This window comes from Lagenorhynchus albirostris, chromosome 15, assembly GCF_949774975.1.
Source record: "Lagenorhynchus albirostris chromosome 15, mLagAlb1.1, whole genome shotgun sequence".
Lineage (NCBI taxonomy): Eukaryota > Metazoa > Chordata > Mammalia > Artiodactyla > Delphinidae > Lagenorhynchus > Lagenorhynchus albirostris.
In genome coordinates, this window is record NC_083109.1 from 83,859,566 (window position 1) to 83,882,504 (window position 22,939).

At 40.3% G+C, this 22,939-nt stretch overlaps 1 protein-coding gene across 6 annotated transcripts in view; it reads left to right on the top strand.

Annotated features, from left to right (window-relative positions):
* The window catches only part of RNF216 (ring finger protein 216), a 172,043-nt gene that overhangs the window by 48,224 nt on the left and 100,880 nt on the right, over positions 1 to 22,939 (top strand). For 4 of the 6 annotated variants that reach the window (XM_060124573.1, XM_060124572.1, XM_060124575.1 and 1 more), the window contains 6 exons: positions 1,971 to 2,073; positions 3,903 to 4,067; positions 11,766 to 11,880; positions 15,123 to 15,262; positions 20,766 to 20,816; positions 22,541 to 22,678. In XM_060124573.1, coding sequence (XP_059980556.1) covers positions 1,971 to 2,073; positions 3,903 to 4,067; positions 11,766 to 11,880; positions 15,123 to 15,262; positions 20,766 to 20,816; positions 22,541 to 22,678 — 712 coding nt within the window. The remainder of the gene's footprint in view (positions 1 to 1,970; positions 2,074 to 3,902; positions 4,068 to 11,765; positions 11,881 to 15,122; positions 15,263 to 20,765; positions 20,817 to 22,540; positions 22,679 to 22,939) is intronic. The other 2 variants (XM_060124576.1, XM_060124577.1) reach the window with 2 other exon arrangements.

Genomic DNA, 22,939 nt, shown 5'->3' on the forward strand with positions numbered 1-22,939 from the left:
AACATTTTAAAGGATGAGATTTTAAAAACTAGAAACAAGTTTTACTACTTTCTTCCAACACCCTAGCAGATCATCTTCCATGCGTCCCACTTAGGAGACCTCTGGCTTCACTCATGCATGGCTATTCTATTAAAGAAGATTCTTTATATTTGACCTTTTTATCTTTCCCCAAATTCCTGGTTTTGGGGCAGTTTGTTGGCCTGTGGTAGCCACACTTATCAGAACGTTACAAACAGGTAAGATTGGAATGGAGGAGCTATTCCACATCTGGTTTGTAGTATGTCCAGTTGTGCATGTTAAAGGGGTTGTTTGGAACTTCATGCCTTTCTCCACAAATACTGGGTTCTTAACAGTGAATGATTCTCAGCTTAGCCTTCAGAGATCTGTATAACCTGTGGTGCTCATCAGTTTGTACTGGAACAAAGAGTCACCATCAGTGACAATGCTTTTAATGGGAAATGTGCTCAGAATTCTTGACTAGGGGTGTCTCCCCTTGCTACTACTGTAATATGGGAAAGGGGTTTTTCCCTCTCCGGGCCTCTGGCATTATATTTCAGAGACTGGGCGTGGTGATAGGAAGAGGAGAGCTTAACAATAAGAAGCATGGGACTCCTGGTAGTGATGATGAAGAAAAAGGTGTTGAGATGTGCTGACCGGTCCTGGAGTAGGAGGAAGAGGGGGCTTTGCAGTTGGGCTTTGTATTCCGGCCAGTGCTGAGGGCCCTGAGGGGGATTGCAAAAGAAGCATGCCTCCCTAGTTTTTAGTCCCCACACACTGGCCCTTGGTGAGAAGAGGAGCTGGAGGTGAACACCTTTTCTCTGTCTTCTTCCTGCTAGACCTGTCTTAATTAGAGGCTGCGCTCCTGACACTGGACAGGAGAGACCTGGGGAGAAGGGAGTTGAGTGAGAATCATGGTGGGGCACCTTCGAGGCAGTGGAGTCATCTTCAGAATCTGCAGGAGCAAGGGAAGGAAGGTAGAGGAGAGGGGAAGCCCCGGTTGCCCTGTAACTGGGAAGCTTTCTTGCTACTGAAGTGGCTCGTGCTGCATACCACCAGGCTGTACTTGTCTGTGTGGAATCATCCCAGGAGTACAGTTCGTTGCTTCTTTGTTTGTTAGGGTGAAAGGCCTTCTTAGTTAACATTTGTAAATCTGGGTGGTGATACATCTCTCATGTTATCTTATTCTCTATATCCTTACCTTTGAAGGATTTCATAGTAGTGATAAAAAGACAGGGTTGTTAGTTTGGTATGAAGAGAGTCTGTTCTTAAGCAAACATGGTCTGTTCCTTCAGCCTTACAGTAAACTGAGCATCCCTCAGATTGTCATGGGGATTTATTACCGTAGGGTTAAAAGAAGTATTAATGAATTAGTAGAAGGTCTTTTATATTCCATTTATTAACTCTTAGAAAACTTTTTTTTTTTTTTTTGCTGCGCGCGGGCCTCTCACTGTTGTGGCCTCTCCCATTGCGGAGCACAGGCTCTGGACACGCAGGCTCAGCGGCCATGGCTCACGGGCCCAGCTGCTCCGCGGCATGTGGGATCTTCCCGGACCGGGGCACGAACCCGTGTCCCCTGCATCAGCAGGCGGACTCTCAACCACTGCGCCACCAGGGAAGCCCAGAAAACTATTTTTAATTGTGAATGTAAATACAAACTTTTCTCCATACAGTTCAACCAGTAAGAATTTCAATGACTTCATTATATTGATATCCAACTAATAGAAAAACTTCGGAGTTTATATTTCAGTATGTATATTACTTTTTAAATTAGCAAGTAAAAATAGAGATTCAGTGTAACTGTCTTTTGTCTATCTATTTGTTTTGGTTTTCTGATCTGCAAACATTTTAATTCCCTGATAGGTCAATTATAATGTGTGTCTAGAAACTTTATTTTCACACATTACATTTGAATCAATGGGCAGGTGTGGGATTGGGAAGCACTATGAAAGTAACATCATTTATTTTTGCAGACTTTGTAATTTTCTTCTGGAAAATCCAGATTATCCAAAGAGAGAAGATAGAGTCCTTATCAATCCCAATAGCAGCCTGCTTGCCAGCCAAGATGAGATAAAGGCAAGTTGTGCTCTTGTTTTGCAGTGTCTACTTGGAAATGCTCTGCTCTTTTCATCATTTTTAAGGGAATAAACTGCTTTGTCAAGACACATTTTTTAAGACAATCCAGGAAAAGAGGATTTCAGAATATATACTTTAGTGGGATTTCTCCATCTGAGTCACTTTGAATTCTGTATTTGACTTCTTTCATTGTAACTCTATCTTCCCTTCCCCACAAAGAATTAAACAAATCCTCCATATCTTTAATTCTACAAAGGAAGTTCCTGAGATAAACAAGAATTGGACCGGATTATTTGTATCATTTTAGGTTTTTTTTTAACATTTTATTATGAAATTTTCAAACATACAGTAAAGTTAGAAGGCTTTTCCATTGATTACCTATATATCCACCAGCAGGACTATTAAAAGTTAACATTTTACTATGTCCATTTTGTCACATGTCCATCCCTGTGTCCATCAGCACATTCCTTTCATATTTTATTTCATTATAATGCACTTCAAAGTAAATTGCAAAAACATCAGTACACTGCCCCGTAAATACTTTAGCATGCAGATTATTGCCGAGAGTTTAATGTCTGTTTACAGTTTTTCTTTTTGTATAAGATTTATATACAGTACATACACCTGTGTAACCAAATCCTGTATCAAGATATAAAGTTTGGTTTTTAGAAATCTTAATCATTGTCTTCATTTGTGATCCAGACTAGCATTTAGTGTGTTAAGCTGTTGAAGGAAAGTATAGTTCAGAACTGCTTCACTGGGATCTGTTGTACCATCCTTCTACTTACCACAAATTCTTTTTGACTCTTTCTTTTATGTATGGGTATTACTCATTTTATTGCTCTTTACTTTTGTGCTTTTCAGATGTTACAATTTTTTTTACAAATTGAAGGTTTGTGGCAATCCTGCCTTGAGCAAATCTGTTGGTGCCATTTTTCCAACAGCATTTGTTCACCTCGTGTCTCTATGTCACATTTTGGTAATTCTCACAAGATTTCTGGCTTTATTACTGCATTTGTCATGGTGATCTGTGATCAGTGACCTTTGGTGTTACTGTTGCAAAAAGATTGACTTGCTGAAAGCTCAGATGATGGTTAACATTTCTTAGCAGTAAATTTTTTTTTTTTTTTTGCGGTACGCGGGCCTCTCACTGTTGTGGCCTCTCCCGTTGCGGAGCGCAGGCTCAGCGGCCATGGCTCACGGGCCCAGCCGCTCCGCGGCATGTGGGATCTTCCCGGACCGGGGCACGAACCCACATCCCCTGCATCGGCAGGCGGACTGTCAGCCACTGTGCCACCAGGGAAGCCCAGCAATAAATTATTAATTGCAGCATGTACTTTTTTTTTGTACATATGCTGTTGCACACTTACTAGACTACAGTATGGTGTAAACATAACTTTAACTTTCCTTTGCATTGGGAAACCAAAATATTTGTGTGACTCGTTTTATTGTGATACTAACTTTATTGCAGTGGTCTTGAACCAAACCCGCAGTTTCCCTGAAGTATGCCTGTATTTTGTAGCTGGAAAAAAATTCATTTTTCTAAACATTTTGTGAAAAGAAAATGGCTAAAAAATTGGGTTCAAATCCCCAGCTATACTTTTTCATAGTTCCAACTAGTAAAACTAGTCTTCAGACTCCAGACAGACTGTTTAACCTCTCTGAACTATCATTTCTTCATCTCTATTCGGGGTTGGTATCCTCCTTTAGAGTAATTATGAGTACAAGTCAGATTATTCTATTCTGTAGTAAATAATTCTTCAAATGATTTCCCCCTGGTAGGAAATGCACCGTCTGGCCTCTAATGTTGTGCCTCTCTCTCATTTCAGTTGCCTAAAATAGACTTTTTTGACTATTCTAAATTGGCTCCTCTTGACCAGCGCTGCTTCATCCAAGCTGCTGACCTCCTGATGGCCGACTTCAAAATGCTCAGCAGTCAGGACATCAAGTGGGCCCTGCATGAGCTCAAAGGACACTATGCAATCACCCGAAAGGTGCTCTACTTGGTCTTCCTGCTGGGGTCACACCTCTTGACTAACTACTCCTTCCCATGATAACAGAATGAAGAGTTCAGCTTGTGGAAATTGGCATGGTTTATGATGGTAAAGAGCTAAGGAGTTTGTCAGGGCGAAGGTAAATAGACAAAGGTATTTGCTGATCAGGAAGAACTGAATGAAAAGAAATACATATTAGAAGCAGGGAGGTTCTGGTTTGACCATAAAGACATGGAAGGTAATGAATTTTCCCATGGAATGCGGATGACTAGAGTGTAAAAGATGCATTTCAGTGCTATTCCTCCCTCATTTGCTTTCTGACTTGGAGCTGGCCACCACAATCCTCCCCCAGATGGCTCAGTTAGCAGTTACATGTAGAGTCTGTAAAGGGCCCAGGAACCCAGCTCTGCCCAGGGAGTGGTGGTTTGCCTCAGAAGCGAGTAGGCAGCTAACTGAAAGCTCTCGAGGTTTTGTTTTTTTCTTCTGGGCCCTAAATAAGGTTCCATGTAAGGGCCTCTGTTCCAGGGCTTGGAAGGGTGCTGGTCACTAGTGGGTAGGAGACGTGCTTCATTTAGTGAAGTCCATTGTACAGTGCCCGTTTCATGGCAGTCAGCCAGGATGGAAGAGTGAGCACCAGCAGGTCCTTGACTTGTTCCTCTTTCTCCTGCCTTTAAATCCATTTCTCCTGCTGAAGTTCTGGTGATTCTCAGCAGACAGTGTGCTTTTCTTTCCAGAAGACAAGCAAATGTGGAGTTACTTTAACGGTTAAAATACCCACTGGGTCATAACCTGAAAGAAGGTGGACATCGGTGAATTTGCTGCGTGTAGGCCCGTTCCACCTTTAGATTGATAACATTTAGGCAGCTGGCAACAAACTCCTAATTGTAGGTTCATTTTAGGTAAAATTACTCTGAAGGGAACACAGAGATAGTGCCTTCTGTTTCTAAATCTCATTCCCCATGCTAAAGAGGGAATGTTTGTACTGTCATTGAAAAATGAATGAGCTTCCCCCCCAAAATAACGACCTTGAGAAAGGAAGGGGCTCTTTCATCTTTAGGCCCTGCCTGGCGTCTTTACTGATGCTTTGGTGCCTCACACCTTTTCTGAGCTCCCAGGGAGCCTAGATGAGAAGTAAGAGGGCAGCAGCAGGAGACAGCCCCTGTGGTCTGGGTGTGGGCTGGTCCTCATTGGTAACGTCCCTGCCGCCATCCTGAGATAAGTAAGAGTAACTGTACTCGCACATGCTTCTCCCCACTGAAGGCCTACTAGTTATATGGGTGGGAGGTTGTAGGGCTTTGTGGCTCAGTTCTTGTTCATACCTTCCTTATCCTTTTCCTTGTTTTTCTGACCCTTTATATTTTTATTGTGTCTGCTTGTTTTAGTGGGTAATTTAAAAATTTGCAGGATTTTGGAAAGAGGTGGGTTGGACTATTTGAATGAATGTAAGGTGTTTAAGGAGAAATAATGTTTGACAGAAGCTAAAATCTGATGTGCTCAATCAGAAAGTCTCCCTGCTCTATGGACATGGTGCACAAGACTTCTGCCTTGTAGGAAGTTACACTCACGTGGACAGGTTTGTAGAAAACACACCTGGAGATGCTTCCTAGTTTCAGCAATAGCATGTCTTCCCTGTGCCACTCCCCAAACATGATGATTGCTTTGGGAGGGTATGCTGACTGAAGACAAAGTCAATTCTCCGTGGATTTCTCTTTTTTTTACTTTTTACTATAAACATCAAACACATATAGAAGTAAAGATGGTATTGTAAAAAACCCCTGCTTACTGTCACTCAGCTTCAGCAATTATCAGCTCCTGCCCAGTCTTGTTGTATTGTATTTCCACCCCTACACACTTCTCCCTCCCAGACTGTTGTGAAGTAAATTCCAAGCTTCATTTCATTTTTTTCATCCATAGGTATTTCAGTATTTATCTTTAAAAGATAAATACAAAGACAAAATAATTTTTAAAACACAATCAAAATACCGTTATCGCAGCTTAAAAATTAACATCATCAGATATCCAGTCAGCATTCAGATTTCTCTGAATATGTCAAAAATCTTTAGCTTGTTTGGTTATAGAGTTCCAAGTAAAATCTGTTTATTGCAGTTGATTGATAACTTCTTAAATCTCTTTTTAAAAATCTGTAAGCTCTCTCTCTTTCTTCCCCCTTTATTTTTCCTTACTGCCTGTTTGTTGGGGAAAACTGGGTTGTTTTATCTTACAGGTTTTCACAGTCTAGATTTTGCTAACTGCACCCCTGCATTGTAATTAAATGATTCCTCTCTCCCCTCAGTTTTGTATAAATTGATGGTTACATCTAGAATCTTGATCAAACTTAGGTTTGATTTTTTTTTCTCTCTCATGAATTTTAATTCTACTTCTGCCACTTTGGTGTGTGACTTTGAGCAAGTGTCTTAAACTTGCAGAGCTTCAGTTTTCTGTTAGTAAATAGTGGATGTCTTAGATGGGTAATGTGAGAATTAGATGAGATAATATATAGCAGGCCTATAACACAGTGCCTCACATATATCAAGTTTCAGTAACAAGTTCCCATCCCTTCACACTTCTCTCTGTGTGCTACAGAATAATTTTCAAACCATTTTACTTAACGGTTACTCAGTGCTATCTTCAGAGTTGGTCCTTAGTGTAGTACAAGAGCACAAGAGCCTTGTGTGGTTCGGCCTCCTTAGGTTTGCAGCGCTGAATTCATGCTAGAGAGGCCTGTGACCAGCAGGGCCCACTTTGGTTTGTTGCAAGCCTGTGGTATGGAGGCCCAGAGTGCAGGAAGACTCTACCCGCATGTGTGTGCACTTGTGGATATTTTAGCTCCACTCTTTTTATGGGTGTATCCTGTGGGTGAGCTTCTTGGAGACCCCAGTGCAGCTGCAGTAATGTTTCTTCTGGTTGTAAAGTTCTGTAGGGACAGAAATGCTATCAGCACTAAGTGTTTTCAATGAATAACTTCTAAACTGGAGAGAACTGGTCATCCTTAAAATTCACAACAGGAACTACTTCTTAAAATGAATGTTTATTTTTATCAAACTAATTAATTTCCATAGTTTAAAAAAGCAGGGACTTCCCTGGCTGTCCAGTGATTAAAACTCTCTGCACTTCCACTGTAGTGGGTGTGGGTTCAATCCCTGGTCAGGGAACTAAGATCCTGCATGCTGTGCAGCGCGGCCAAAAATTTTTTTAAAATAAATCAAATACAATAGTGGCAAAATGCTCATTTATAATTTTGTAAATGGCAGGCTGAAGCCCCCTTCTTCATCCTCTTTTATATGTTTTTTTTTTCTGGTATTTACCTCCACATTTATGAACATATTATTATGCTTGATTCATTTGTTATAGTTTACTCTTTATGGTAGATGGAGGTTCTAGATCTAACACACACTCATCTTTTAGATGCATACAGCTTTTTTTAAATCTGTTTTTAGAATTGTCATTATTATGACTATGGAAATGTTCACTGCTAGGGCAAGTAATGTACTATGATAACGTTTCCTTTTTTTGAATTTTGTATTTTTCATAGAGTTAAAAATCAATTGCCTTGGTTTTTTCATTTGCTTTTTTTTGTTGTTTTGTTTTTTGACTCTGGGTAGATCTTTCCACACCCAACAACTTGAAAGTTGTTCTTATTCTAGTTTTGCTTATTGTCAAACCTGTCAATTCTCATTTCTTTTTTTTTCTTTTTTTCAATTAAAGTGTACTTGCTGTACAATATTACATAAGCTACAGGTGTACAGTATAGTGATTCACAATTTTTAAAGGTTATACTCCATTTATAGTTATTATAAAATACTGGCTATATTCCCTGTGTTGTACAATATGTCCTTTTTAGTTTACTTTATACCTAATAGTTTGTACCTCTTAATTCCCCATCCCTATATTTCCCTTCTCTCCTTCCCTCTCCCCACTGGTAGCCACTAGTTCTACCAGTGGCTACCAGTGTGAGTCTATATGTGAGTCTGTTTCTTTTTTGTTATATTCACTAGTTTGTTGTATTTTTTAGATTCTACATGTAAGTGATATCATGCAGTATTTGTCTTTCTCTGTCTGACTTATCTCACTTAGCATAATGCCCTCTAAGCCCATCCATGTTGTTGCATATGGCAACATTTCATTCTTTTTTATGGCTGAGTAGTATTCCATTGTATGTATATTCCACACCTTCTTTATCCATTCATCTGCTGGTAGACTCCAGTCTGTTCGGATTGTTCTTCATGCCTGCTGCATAGCTGTTATCTTGGGAATTCCCTTTGCCTTTTGACAAAGATTAATTTTCTGTATTCTAGATCCTGACAACTTTCTGTGTCTTCCTTTACACACTCATGTCATGCTTGACTGATGGTTCCACTGGGTTGAAAATTATTTCCCCTCCTAATTCTTCTCAATAATTCTGCCCCAGATGTGACTACCTCTTTCTTTCAGGCAGTTTGTTGAATGCCTGCCATAGGTCACACATTGGGAATGTCACAGTAAATATAGAGGTTCCCTTCCTTCATGGAGCTTAATGCTAGTGGACAGGGCCATCTTTTTTAACCCACCCCTTGACTTCTCTTCTCTGAGGTGGTCGTTCTCAGGGTATTGACTATCCAGGCTTCCTAGATTTCTCCCTCTGTGTACTTGAATGGTCATCTCTGTCTCCATGCAGGTAACATATCCCTGTCTCTGGACCTGACCTTTCTACCAGGCTCCACAGAGGAGTCTCTGTCTACTTCTCAGCTTTTGCATCATCACATGACCATTGTTGTGTTTTTAGGTCATCCCTTAAAAGAAGTTTGGCTGTTGTCAGAGATGGCCCAAAAATCTTACCAGACTGTATCCTTGATTCTCAAAACGAATACTTTGAGTGGGTATTTGATTTGTGAGTGTGAGCAGGCTGGAGGGAAAAGTGCCAGAAACAACAAAAGGAACATTTTTAAGATTTTTTCTTCATTATCTGTTCTGTGTTCTTCCTGCTAGGTTTTTGGGGTACTTACTTTGTGGTAGTTACTGACTAGACCCTGAGGACACTGACATGCGTAGAATACAAATTAGCTTCTTTCCAAAGAGTTTTCAGTCTGTTTGAGGAGATTAAAGTTTAAAAAAAAGGCTAAAGCAATGTGATGAGTATTATAAAATAGAGTGAATAAAGGTGCATGAGGGCACTAGGAAAGAAATGAAGATGTCATTTGAACAAGGTCTTAAAGATGCTTTCACTAGAGGAATAATATGTGAAAGGCTAAAAGGTAAGAAAAAGTAACTGTGATGCCTTTTGGTTGTGTAGGTATGAATTATAACTAGCAGGTCTTGAAAGGAAGGAATTCTGATTCTCTAATTTTATTTGTCTACTGGACCGTTTAGTCAGTAGGATAAGTAGGGAGTTACCTGGTGGTCTAGTGGCTAGGACTCGGCGCTTTCACTGCCGTGGCCCAGGTTCAGTGCCTGAGGGGAACTGAGATCCCGCAAGCTGAGAGGCACGACCAGAAAAAAACAAAAAAAGATAAGTAATAAATGTTAATATAACTATTAAGGTAAGATTTTGGAGGTGTCTTTAATTTTTAGGCAACATTTTGTTTTAAGGTACAGCTTCCTGACATACTTATGAGTTTGTGTTCATATATATGGATTTTTTTTCCTGCTAACTAGAAACAGTATTAAATGGGACCAAGGTAATGACCTCAGTTCTTGCAGTCAGGAGCCTCTATGTTTTTTGTTTGTTTGTTTAATATTTATTTATTTGGCTGCACCACGTCTTAGCTGTGGCATATGGGATCTTTTAGTTGCAGCATGCAGGATCTAGTTCCCTGACCAGGGATTGAACCCAGGCCCCCTGCATTGGAAGCGTGGAGTCTTAACCACTGGACTGCCAGGGAAGTCCCAGAAGCCTCTGTGTTTTATGACAGTGTAGTGTGGTTGAAAACCCAGTAGACTACCTACCAGTTATGAGCTCTGAGTTCACATTCCAGTAATCAGTTGCTGATAAATGACATCTACCGTTTAATTACCTCATTTTTAAAATGCAGATAATAATAACTTATCCTGCCTCCTTTCCTGGGTTTTTGCACATAGCCCTGGTTCAAGGGTGGGGTTTTACCTGTAGATAAAACTTGGTATAGGTTAGTAGTTTTTCAGCTGAGTACAAACATGTGACTTTAAGATTGGTGCCTAAGGATTTGTGGGGAACACCTTGGGTAGTGGGACAGAAAGAAGAAACAGAAAGCAAGGGAGGAGGCACTGCAGCTGTGGAGGACGTTGATCCGGGATATAGAGAGGTGGCAAGATAAATCTTGCTGTTGGCCAGCTCTTGATGGGGTTTCACTGAAATCTGAGGGCAAGGTGATGTCAAAGAGAGGAGCTTTAGTTCCGAGACTGGCCTGACTTCCTATACTAGCTTTAATTAAGGTTTGACTGGGGGCAAGTTCCTTTCTCTAAGCCTTGCTTCCCTCTACTATAAAATAAATAATACCTCCCTCAGAGGATTGTTGTGAGAATTAAATAAGTAAGGACTTGAAAGGGCCACGTGTAGTGCTTAGCTTATAGGAGGCACGCACAACGAATGGTAATTCCCTTCTGATTTCCAAACTTAGGAGCTTTGAAAAGGAAGGGAGGTAGGAGGTAGATTAAGATGCAGGGGTGATCCTTAGAAATCATGAATTCTGTCTGGGAAACGCTGAACTGCCAGCATGCTGGGTGGGGCCTGTGAGACATCCAAGTAAAAGCAATTCATTGGTTGGCTGAATGGACAAAAAAGGTGGGAAATACGAACTGGAGAAGGGATTTTGAGAGTCGTCAGCATATGGAAGGTGACCTTACCAGCCTGGATGAAGTGTACCTAGAGAGACTGTCGGGTAAGAAGAGAGCCAAGGCTGCCTTGAGGACTCCCAACATGGAAAAACTAGGTAGAGCAGCAGGCAGCGAGGAAGGAGGAAGTCAGGAGAGTGGAGCAGGCAGCATTGTTCGTGCTGCTGAGAGATCCAGTGAGGTGAGGAGTTAGCCCCGCGTTAGGAAGATTAGCAAGTGGAAAGGTGGGGTAGAGGCCAGGTTAGAGGGAGTTGGCCGCTTGTGGGAGGCGAGGTGATGGAATGATGTACAGATTGCTCTTTTGATAAGTTTGGCTACAAAGAAGAGGAAGAAGAAAAGGGCTGGTAGCTGGAAGAGGAAGGAGGTCAGGGAATGAAAGGTTTTCTTTTTTTTTAAGATGGCAGAGACTTGAGCACCTTTAAATGCCTATTGGAAAGATGTAAAAAGGGGGAGAAGCTAAAGGAATGGAAGAAAAGGGATTATCACTGGCATAAGAATTTTGCACTCCCGTGTTCAGTACAAAGTGGGGATGTGGGTGAAAGCAACGAGAATGTGGGGGAAGTGGAGGAGGGAGTGTTGACCAGGGAAACACCATGTAAGATGCTGCCTGTAAAATATAACTTGTAACCATTTGTTACGTGATTTAACCTGTGTTTATTTAAGGACAGCTTCAGTAGTTTCTGTTTTCTTGTGCACCTTTATCAGTAAGCATTTGGTTCTACCATTATAGCAGTTGTTGAAAGAGAAAATGAAAACAATAAAATGCTACCTGTTTATTTTGCTGCTGCCTTTTCTGGTAAGCCATGTAGGGAAGATAGCTGTGAGTCACAACGAGATTTAGGGATTGCCGATGTTTCATGTACTTTTTTTGTCCCATTTACAGCAGTAACCTTTCCCTTTCTCAATTTTTAGGCCTTTTCTGATGCCATTAAAAAATGGCAGGAGCTATCGCCAGAAACCAGTGGAAAAAGAAAAAAGAGAAAAGAAATGAATCAGTATTCTTACATAGATTTCAAATTTGAACAAGGTAATGGCCAAATGTGAGTGTTGCTGATGGTGTTTGCAGAGCCGTCTGCTCCCACACAGCCTGTAAGGGGAGTTGTGTGGCTGCTTAGAAGTGCCCTGTTACAGCAGTCTGAGGAGTGTCACTGACATGACTGCTCTGATGGCACATTGGTGTTTTTAGAAAGTGGCTAGTTTGTCATCTTTCTGTTTAGGATACACCATGACAAGAAAATTGTGTGTAGTGTTAGATTCACATGTGGAAAAGTGTTTGGGGACATTCTTCAGCTTGGGGGGAAAAGAGGTCTTGAAGGTTTGACAAGAATTAACCTTTCACTACATAGTAAAAGCTAGACCAGTGATTGATTGCTTACTGCAGAGGAGTCACTTACACACCTGAGAGAGAGTAGCTTCTACACAGAAAAAAACCAAACAGCTCTTAAACTGCCACTTAAGCTGTTTATTTAAAATTCTGTTATTCATATTGATGAAGTAACTGCTGAAAGCTCTTTCAAAGAGGTTATTTCAGGTCTAACTCCCCACCCCCCGCCAAGGTAAACTTGCTGAATTTTGCAACAAATTTGATCTTAGTTGCTTGTGTCTAAGAAAAGAGTCCACTTCAACTTTTCCTGTAGATTATGTCATAAATAAGAATATTTCCCTTTTCTTTTCTCCTATGTGTCTTTCCGTTACAACTGTAATTAATTTCATGACTTGACTTCAGGTGTGACTAAATGAAAAATCCATGAGATAGTTATAGAGTTGGAAAGTATTTGAATTTTTGAACTCTTCAGGATGTAAAAGAAAATGTCCTAGGCTCTGACTTCTAAGTTCACCAAGCTACTCTGTGAAGCAGTGCTCTCCTGACATGACATTCTCACAGATCTGTGGCAGAATGGAAGTGGGGACTGTGTATAGGTGGTTTTTCATTCAGCTGAATTCATCCACAGTTTACTAGGCATCCCTAATACATAGTCATTTAGTATTTGTTTCTGACTTTCAGTGGTAGAGAAAAGAAAGTACCACTTCACAAGATGATCTACTCCCTTGTTGGTCAGCTATGTCTTTTAGAAAGTTATTCCTTTATATCAAGCCAAAAATGTACCTTCCTGGGACTTCCCTGGTGGCGCAGTGGTTAAGAATCATCTGCCAATGCAGGAGACATGGGTTTGATCCCTGGTCCGGGAAGATCCTGCATGCCACAGAGCTACTAAACAGGTGCGTCACAACTACTGAGCCTGCGCTCTAGAGCCCATGAGCCACAACTGCTGAGCCCACGTGCCACAACTACTGAAGCCCACATACCTAGAGTCCATGCTCCGCAACAAGAGAAGCCACCTCAATGAGAAGTCCACGCACCACAACAAAGAGTAGCCCCCACTCACTGCAGCTAGAGAAAGCCTGCGCGCAGCGACGAAGACCCAACACAGCCATAAATAAATAATTAATTTGAAAAGTAAAGTCGCTCTGAAAAAAATTAAATACTTAGATGTGAATCTAACAATACATGTACAGGACTTATGATGAAAACTACAAAACAATGAAGAAAGAAATCAAAGAAAATATAAATAAATGGAGAAACGTACTGTGTTCATGGATTGGAAGACTCAGTGAAGATGTAAATCCTCCCCAAATTGGTACCATGCTTAATGTAATTTCTGTCAAAATCCCAGCAAGATTTTTTTGTAGATACAGGCAAGGTATCCTAAAATTATCCTAAAATTTATATGGAAAGGCAGGGTACTAGAATAGCTAAAATGATTTCTTTTTTTAAATAAATTTATTTATTTATCAGTAGTTTTGGCTCGAGGGCTCTAGAGCATAGGCCCAGTAGTGTGGTACACGGGCTTAGTTGCTCCGCAGCATGTGGGATCTTTCCAGACCAGGGCTCGAACCCATGTCCCCTGCATTGACAGGCAGATTCTTAACCACTCCGCCACCAGAGAAGTCCCAGTGATTTTTAAAAAGAAAAATAAAGTGGAAGAAATCAGTCTACTGGATTTCAAGACTTACTACATAGCTACAGTGATTAAGACTAGGTGGTCTTGGGACTTCCCTGGTGATCCAGTGGTTAAAAATCCACCTTCCAATGCAGGGGACCACGGGTTCAATCCCTGCTCGGGGAACTAAGATCCCACATGCCGCAGGGCAACTAAGTACGAGCGCTGTAACGAAAGATCCTGCATGCCGCAACAAAGATCCCATGTGCTGCAGCTAAGACCCAATGCAGCCAAAAAAATTAAATAAAATAAATAAATACTGTTTAAAAAGAAAACCAGGTGGGCTTGGCAGAAATATAGACAGATAGATGGAACAGAATAGAGAACCAAAAACTGGTTTTCTAAATAATGAAAAAAAATGTTTTAATTTTAAAAACTAGTGAGAGTAAAAAAAAAAAAAACTAGAGTGAACAAGAGAAAAGAGAGGAAAAATAAAGTGTATCAATGTATAGTAAATATTGATAAAATCAAGAGATTATCAAAAAGGTTTTTTGAGTAAATAGAAAATCTGGATGGAATAGACAGTTTTCTAGAAAATGTACATTACCAAATCAACCAAAGAAATACAAAAACTAAATCAGACCAACTGCAAGATTTGACACTTGTCATTTTGTTAGCTTTTATTCTAAGTGTTATTTATTGTAAATCTAGGTACTGCTCTTTTCTGTCTTTGAAATTTTCAAAATAAAAAAAATTTTTAAACATGCATGAAACACATGTGCATCTACCAGAATGGCTCGAATTAAAAACTGATGTCATCAGGTGCTGAGGACAATGTGGAGTGATTGAAACTCACATACATTGCTGGTGGGGGGAGAGTGTAAATTGGAACAGACACTTTGGAAAAGTAGCACTGTTTTCTAAGCTGATCCAGCAATTTTACTCCTTCACGTATTCTCAGCTGAGTTGCAGGCATATGTATAGCAGCCCTGGTCATAATAACCCAAAACTGTAAACCTGCCTGTCCTCAGTAGTGAATGCACAGTAAATTGTGGTATATTCACACAGTGCAGTACTGACAGGCTAGGAGAGACCTTCCAGCTGGATTATAATAAGCAGGAGCGAGGGAGGGGTGGAGAGGAAGAAAGTCGGGAAGTGTGTGGAATGTTAGGGAATGGTAAGGAGCCCAGTTTTCCCAAAGAGAATGTGTTATGGGAAAGTCACTAAACGTCCTCTGTAGGACCAGGCCACAGAGGACTGGGATGGCTGCCTGGATTCCTAGCAGAACAGTTGTCTGCATGACTTTGCATTGTCATTTATCTTCTAGGTGACAAAAAAATAGAAAAGAGGATGTTCTTTCTGGAAAATAAGCGGCGACATTGTAGGTCTTATGACCGGCGTGCTCTCCTTCCAGCTGTGCAGCAAGAGCAGGAGTTCTATGAGCAGAAAATCAAAGAGATGGCAGAGGTAGGAAGATGTGTTTGGAATGTGTTTCTGGGATTCTGGTTTGCTGTTAGGGCATAGTATAAAACTGTCTTGTAAGATTTGCCTTTTCTTTCAAGTGGTTCATTTGAATAAACTATAAAACTTTTAAAAGGAAAACAAAACTAGGTTTTGTAATGATACTGACTGAAGTTCACAGTTTCATAAATCAGATTTATGTTAGAGAATTTTAATTGGAGCTTAGTAAACACATCTGTTTCACCTCCTTCACCCTCTAATGGTGGAAATTAGAGGAAATGGAGGAAAAAACAGAGAGATTCCATTTAGCTCTTTAATTCTTCCAAATATACTATCAAATGTGCAAGTCAACTGGAATATACATATGTTGGCTATTTAATACAAACAAACCTCGGAGATATTGCAGGTTCAGTTCCAGACCACCGCAATAAAGTGAATATTGCAATAAAGCTAGTCATATGAATTTTTTGGTTTCCCAATGCATAGAAAAGTTATGTTTACACTACACTGTAGTCTAGTAAGTATGCAATAGCATTATGTCTAAAAAAAAGTCCATGCCTTAATTAAGATATACTTTTATTGCTAAAAAATGCTAACCATCATCTGTGCTTTCAGCGAGTCATAATCGTTTTGCTGGTGAGGGGTCTTGCCTCAGTGTTGGTGGCTGCTGACTGATCAGAGTGGTGCTTGCTGAAGGCTGGGGTGGCTGTCCAGATTTCTTAAATGTGACAATAATGAAGTTTGCTGAATTGATCGATTCTTGCTTTCATGAATGATTTCTCTGTAGCATGCAGTGCTGTTTGATAGCATTTTACCCACAGTAGAACTTCTTTCAAAATTGGAGTCAGTCCCCTCAAATCCTGCTGCTGCTGCCTTATCAACTAAGTTTATGTGATTTTCTAAATCCTTTGTTGTCATTTCAACAATCTTCATAGTATCTTCACCAGTAGTTTCCATCTCAAGAAACCGCTTTCTTTGCTTATCAATGAAAAGCAACTCCTTGCCTGTTAAGGCTTTATTATGAGATTGCAACAATTCAGTTCTAATTCTAGGTCTCTTGCTGTTTCTGCCACATCTGCAATTAATTTCTCCATTGAAGTCATCCACACGTATTGGGATCAGCTTCTTCCAAACTCCTGTTAGTGTTGGTATTTTGACATCTTCCCATAAATTATGAATATTCCTCTTTGCATGTAGAATGGTGAATCCTTTCCAGAAGTTTTCAGTTGACTTTGCCCCAGATCCATCAGAGGAATCACTATGGCAGCTATAAGCCTTACAAAATGTATTTCTTAAATAATAAGTCTTGCAAGTCAAAAATTACTCCTTGATCCATGGGCTGCAGAATGAATGTTTTGTTAGCAGGCATGGAAACATTAATCTCGTTCATCTCCGTTAGAGCTCTTAGGTGACCAGGAGCATTTCAGTGAGCAGTAAAGGAATATTTTGAAAGGAATCTTTTTCTGAGCAGTAGTTCTCAACAACGAGCTTAAAATATTCAGTAAACCATGTTATAAACAGATACGCTGTCATCCAGGCTTTGTTATTCCATTTATAGAGCACAGACAGAGTAGATTTAGCCTAATTCTTAAGGGCCCTAGGATTTTTGGAATGGTAAAAGGAGCACTGGCTTCAGCTTCAAGTCATCAGGTGCATTAACCCCTAACAAGAGAGTCAGCCTGTCCTTTGAAGCCAGGCATTGACTTCTCCTCTCTAGCAGTGAAAGTCCTAGATGACATCTTCTTTCAATATAAGGCTGTTTTGTCTACATTTGAAAATCTGTTGTTTAGTGTGGCCACCTTTGGTTAATTACCTTAGCTGGATCTTCTGGATAACTTGCTGCAACTTCTACGTCAGCATCTGCTGCTTCACCTTGCACTTTTATGTTATGGAGATGGCTTCTTTCCTTAAACCTCAGGAATCAACCTCAGCCTGCTTCAGACTTCTGCAGTTTCCTCACCTTTCTCAGCCTTCATAGAATTGAAGAGAGTTAGGGCCTTGCTTTGGATTAGGCTTTGGCTTAAGGAAATATTGTGGCTGGTTTGATCTTCTGTTCAGACCACTGAATCTTTCTCCATATCAGCAGTAAGGCTGTTTCACTTTCTTATCATTGTGTGTTCATTGGGGTAGCAGTTTTAATCTCCTTCAAAAATTTTTCCTTTGCATTCACAACTTGGCCAACTGTTTGGTGCCTAGCTTTTGGCCTATCTCGACTTTTGACATGTCTTCCTCACTAAGCTTAAATTGTTTCTAGCTTTTGATTTAAAGTGAGATGGGCCACTCTTCCTTTCATTTGAATGCTTAGAGGCCATTGTAGGGTTATTAATTAGCCTAATTTCAACATTGTTGTGTCTCAAGGAATAGGGAAGCGGGAGAAGAGGGAGAAGGATGGGGAATGGCCAGTCAGTGGAACAGTCCGAACACACATGACATTTATCGATTAAGTTCACTGTCTTATATGGGTGCAGTTCATGGCACCCCAAAACAGTTGCAATGGTAACATCAAAGATCACTGATCACCATAACAAATACAGTAATAATAATAACGAAAAAGTTTGAAATACTGCGAGAATTGCCAAAATGTGACCAGAGACATGAAGTAAGCAAATGCTGTTGGAAAAATGGCACTGATAGACTTGCTTGATGCAGGGTTACCACAAACCTTCAGTTTGTTTAAAAAAAAAAAAAGGTACTATCTGCAAAGTGCAGTAAAATGAAGTGTGCCTATATGTGTTTTCTAGACCAGCAACTCTCAAGTTTGCCCCATGGGTCCCTGGGTTTCCCAAGACTCTTTAGAATGTCTGCGACGTCAGATCTCTTATCGTGATAAGACGATATTTACCTTTTTCACATTGTTGAATTTGTACTGAGGAACAAAAGTAGTGGTGCCTTAGCATGAATCAAGCCAGTGGCACCAAACTCTACTGGAAATCATTACTTTCTTCACCACCATGCACTCACATTTTAAAAAACAACAAAAAAAGCCCATGTCGTCTAAAAATGTATTTGATGCTTTGATGAAGCAGTTGAAATTATTACTTTATGAAATTTTAACCCTTGAAAACATCTTTTCAATACTCTGACAAAATGGGAAGTACAGTTGTCCCTCCATATCCACAGGGGGTTGGTTCCAGGACCCCCACCACAGATACCAAAATCTATAGATGCTCAAGTCCTTTGTATAAAACGGCTTAGTATTTGCATATAACCTACACACATCCTCCCAGATACTGTAAATCATCTCCAGATTACTTACAACACTTAATACAATGTAAATGCTCTGTAAATAATTGGCAGCACACTGTAAATTCAAGTTTTTCTTTTTGGAACTTTCTAGAATTTTTTTCCCCCAAATAATTTTGATTTGAGGTTGTTGAATCTGTGGATGCAGAACCTGCATATATGGAGGGCCGAATGTATGCATAAAGTGCTTTTGCTGCATACTGACTGACTATGATGGTTTTTTCAAGGAGAAGCATTTGTAACATCGAATTGCAAGCTGCTGAATTAGGCCCTTCTCCCTACCCCCCCCAAAAAAAACCCCACCATTTTTACTTGAAAAAATGACTGACAGAAAAACTATGATTATTCAAAATTAGGTATTTAGCAGGAATTTTCTCAGAAATGAATGAAGTGATTATTTATGTCCAATGATAAAATTCTGGATCTCAAACAGAAATTGGACTTTTGGAGAATTGTCATCTTGATCCATCCGTCATAGAGTTACCTGTGACTGTATCTGTTACATTAAAATCTGTTAGTGTAGCTTGCAGTTCGAATAGATATTTCACCCATGCATGATTTTATCATAAACACTGGTTCACTGAATTATGTAGACCTTCCAGATGTTGGCACATTTCACAGTACAGTATCAAAACACCACATTTGCTAATATCACTGCCAGCCTCATCAGAGAAGTGTTGAAGTATTGGCAAGATGGTTGTGGTCATCTTTTTGATGTCCAAATTGTCCCTTCTTTGGCCAGTGGCGTCACCTTCAAGTTAGTTCCTCTGTCCTGGACCTAGTCATCTTTCTTTGACAGTATCCTTGCTTTCGGGCACACCTGGTGATCCAGGTTCAACTTCTGCTTTTCCTAACCTGGACCTGGAATCACCAACTTTTCCAAGATGTCATATTTTCTTTTAGTGGAAGTTCATACTAAGATTTTTATTTCAACTTTGGTTTATAGGGGTTTTTTTACTTCTTTCATTTTACGTAAGCATTTCTTTTCTCTTATGCTGAAAATCTTGGCTCTTAATTACATTACCATAATGGCTTATTTCCTTTATCCTATGTTGTATACTTAGTAGATCCCAAATAACAACCCAGTATTATTACCAATAATGTTGCTAAATACGGTCTAGGATTTATTTATAACTTAGATTAGGAATTTGAAATTAAAATATTATAAAGTTACTTGAAATAAGTGTGTGGTTATGCCATTAACTTGGTAAGTAAAGAAGTTTGTTTCTGTTTATTTTTAAGTTTTAAGGAATTGGTTTTTAATTTTTTCATTTAATTCTGTTGTTCAGTTATGTAAAGTATTTTTAAAGTCAAAACTATAAAACAAGGAACATTCAGAGAGATCTAGCCTCTGTCCTGTCTGTCCTCCCCATGTCCTCTAACTCCCTCTATACATAAACCATTATTAATAGTTTTTGGGTTGTCTTTTCTTATTTTATGTAAAAGCATATATGTGTGTGTATATATATATATATATTTTTTAAAACCTTTCTTTCTTATTAAAAGGTACACACTGTTCTACTCTAGCCTTTTTCACTTAACTGTGCTTCTTGGCAATGACTCCACAGCAATCCATGGAGATTTTTCTCTTTCCTTTTTAAAACTGCCTAGTGTCCCATTGTCTGCAGTACCAGAGTTGATTCAGTTATTCGCCTACTGAGGGACACTCAGGGTTGTTTCCAGTTTTTTGCTATTATAAATAGTGCCATGATAAATAACTTTGTGCATACATCATTTCATATTTCTGCCCCAGGGTAACTTTGGAATAGATTCCTACAAGTGCGATTGATGAATTGGAGTGTAAATACTTATGTAACTGTTATATGGTGCCAAATTCCCCTCCATGGTGGTTGTACTGTTTTGCATTCCCACCAGTAATGTACAAGAGTGCCTGTTTCCCGCTAACCTCACCAACAGAGTATGTTGTCAAGCTTGGTTTTTACCCACTCAGTTTTTTTGTTTGCTTATGCTATGCTGTACTCTTCATAAATGTTTTATGTCAGTCTTTTATTCCTTCTATATTTTGAGTCAGATTTAAGGAAGTTTTCCCCATATATTCTAGTACTTATATGGTTTCCTTTTTCATGTGTAGTGTTCTGATGCATTTTAAATTTACTCTCAGGTAACTTTTTAAACTACTAAACTATGTAACTGAAGAGATGACTATTAATAATAGGGTTTTTTTATGTTTATGAAAGTAAATGCTAAATGGTTTGTGGCATCTTGACTAAATTTGCATCTGCGTGTATGGTTTTTTGTTCCTCAGCATGAAGACTTTTTGCTTGCCCTGCAGATGAATGAAGAACAGTATCAAAAGGTAGTTAAAATCTCACCTAATCAATTTATTCTGGGTATTTTCATTAGCTGTTTTCTCTTCTCACATTTCCTGAGCATTTTGATGACAAATTGGTTCCTGTATAACCTTTGCTGTTGATCTGCTGAGTTTGAGCTTCAGCTAAGTTACAGTCAGGTACTTAAACCATTATAGTCACTCTTGCTTCCAAATTGGATCAGATTTGGAGGGAAGATAATATTGTTAGAGTCGTGCCTCTTAAAAAACATTGCCTGGAATCCATTGGATAGACTCTTAGAGCAAAATTTAGAATTCACGTATCACTTATAGGGTTAGAAGGAAGAGATGTGTCTAACCTCAGGACCAGATGGCTTTTGTATGATGTCAGCCATCCTCATGTAGTGGCCTTTTCTAACATGGTAGAAATGGACTAGTGACTGGATCAGTCACTGCCCTTAATAAAAAGCGTAAGTTTTCTGGTACTCGCAGTACTTGAGATGCTACTTTATATAGCTTCAGTAGTCACTTAAGATAAAGCTTGTGCTGAGTTGTGACCCCATCGCACTCTTGTCTTATAATAAGGAGCAAAATCCAACATTTTTTTGTTTGTTTGTTTGTTTTTTTGCTGTACGCGGGCCTCTCACTGCTGTGGCCTCTCCCGTTGTGGAGCACAGGCTCCGGACGCGCAGGCTCAGCGGCCATGGCTCACGGGCCCAGCCGCTCCGCGGCATGTGGGATCTTCCCGGACCGGGGCACGAACCCGCGTCCCCTGCATCGGCAGGCAGACTCTCAACCACTGCGCCACCAGGGAAGCCCCAACATTTTTTTAAAAATTTATTTTATTTATTTATTTTTGGCCGTGTTGGGTCTTTGTTGCTGCGTGCAGGCTTTCCCTACTTGTAGCGAGCGGGGGCTGCTCTTCGTTGCAGTGCATGAGCTTCTCATCGTGGTGGCTTCTCTTGTTGCAAAGCACAGGCTCTAGGCGTGCGGGCTTCAGTAGTTGTGGTGCACGGGCTCAGTAATTGTGGCTCACGGGCTCAAAGCGCAGGCTCAGTAGTTGTGGTGCACGGGCTTAGTTGCTCCGCGGCATGTGGGATCTTCCCGGACCAGGGCTCGCACCCGTGTCCCCTGCATTGGCAGGCGGATTCTTAACCACTGCGCCACCAGGGAAGCCCAAAACTTTTTAAATAATATCCCTCATGCCACTTGTCCCTGACTGTTATGTTAACATCTGATTATAGATGTTACAGTTCTGCTGGTACCATGAAATTCATGAATATGATAACTTTATACAAAGGATGATACCAAAGAATACCCCCAAAAAACATGAAAATCTCACTGTCTTTAGCTACATATTAATATTTGTACTAGCATCTTAAGCTAGATTTATACAGCAAAAACAGCTTGGGCTTCCCTGGTGGCACAGTGGTTGAGAGTCCACCTGCCGATGCAGGGGACACGGGTTCCTGCCCCGGTGTGGGAAGATCCACGGCTGGGCCCATGAGCCATGGCCGCTGAGCCTGCGCGTCCGGAGCCTGCGCTCCACCAACGGAGAGGCCACAGCAGTGAGAGGCCCGCGTACCGCAAAAAATAAAAAAAAGAAAAAAGAAAACAGCTCATCATTGTTTTATGGCTTCTAGGGATTGCTTTTCACCTCAGAATGTACTTGGAGGTGGGGGAATATGAAACATGGCTGCCCCCTCTACTTGCGTGTAGGGAATTTCATGTGTGTTTCTGGTGGCTTGCAGGATGGCCAGTTGATTGAGTGCCGCTGCTGCTACGGGGAATTTCCATTTGAGGAACTGACGCAGTGTGCAGATGCTCACTTGTTCTGCAAAGAGTGTCTCATCAGATATGCCCAAGAGGCAGTCTTTGGATCTGGAAAGGTAAGAACCATACAGTGTGTCCATACATAGGAAATATTCACAGAGTTTGAGGACACCACATTTATAGACAAGTGTAAATGCCTCATGGAAGTGCCTTTTCTGAGGTGATGTGGAACTCTGCTAAGACATGCTAATGTGTGTGATTCCTAGACAGCCTTTGATTTGTGTGATTATGTTGGTTTGAAGCACAGCAGATTTTTTTTCAGGGAATGGTTTAATTCTTCCATGCTCTCATGCCCAGCGCACTGGAGCACCAACTTC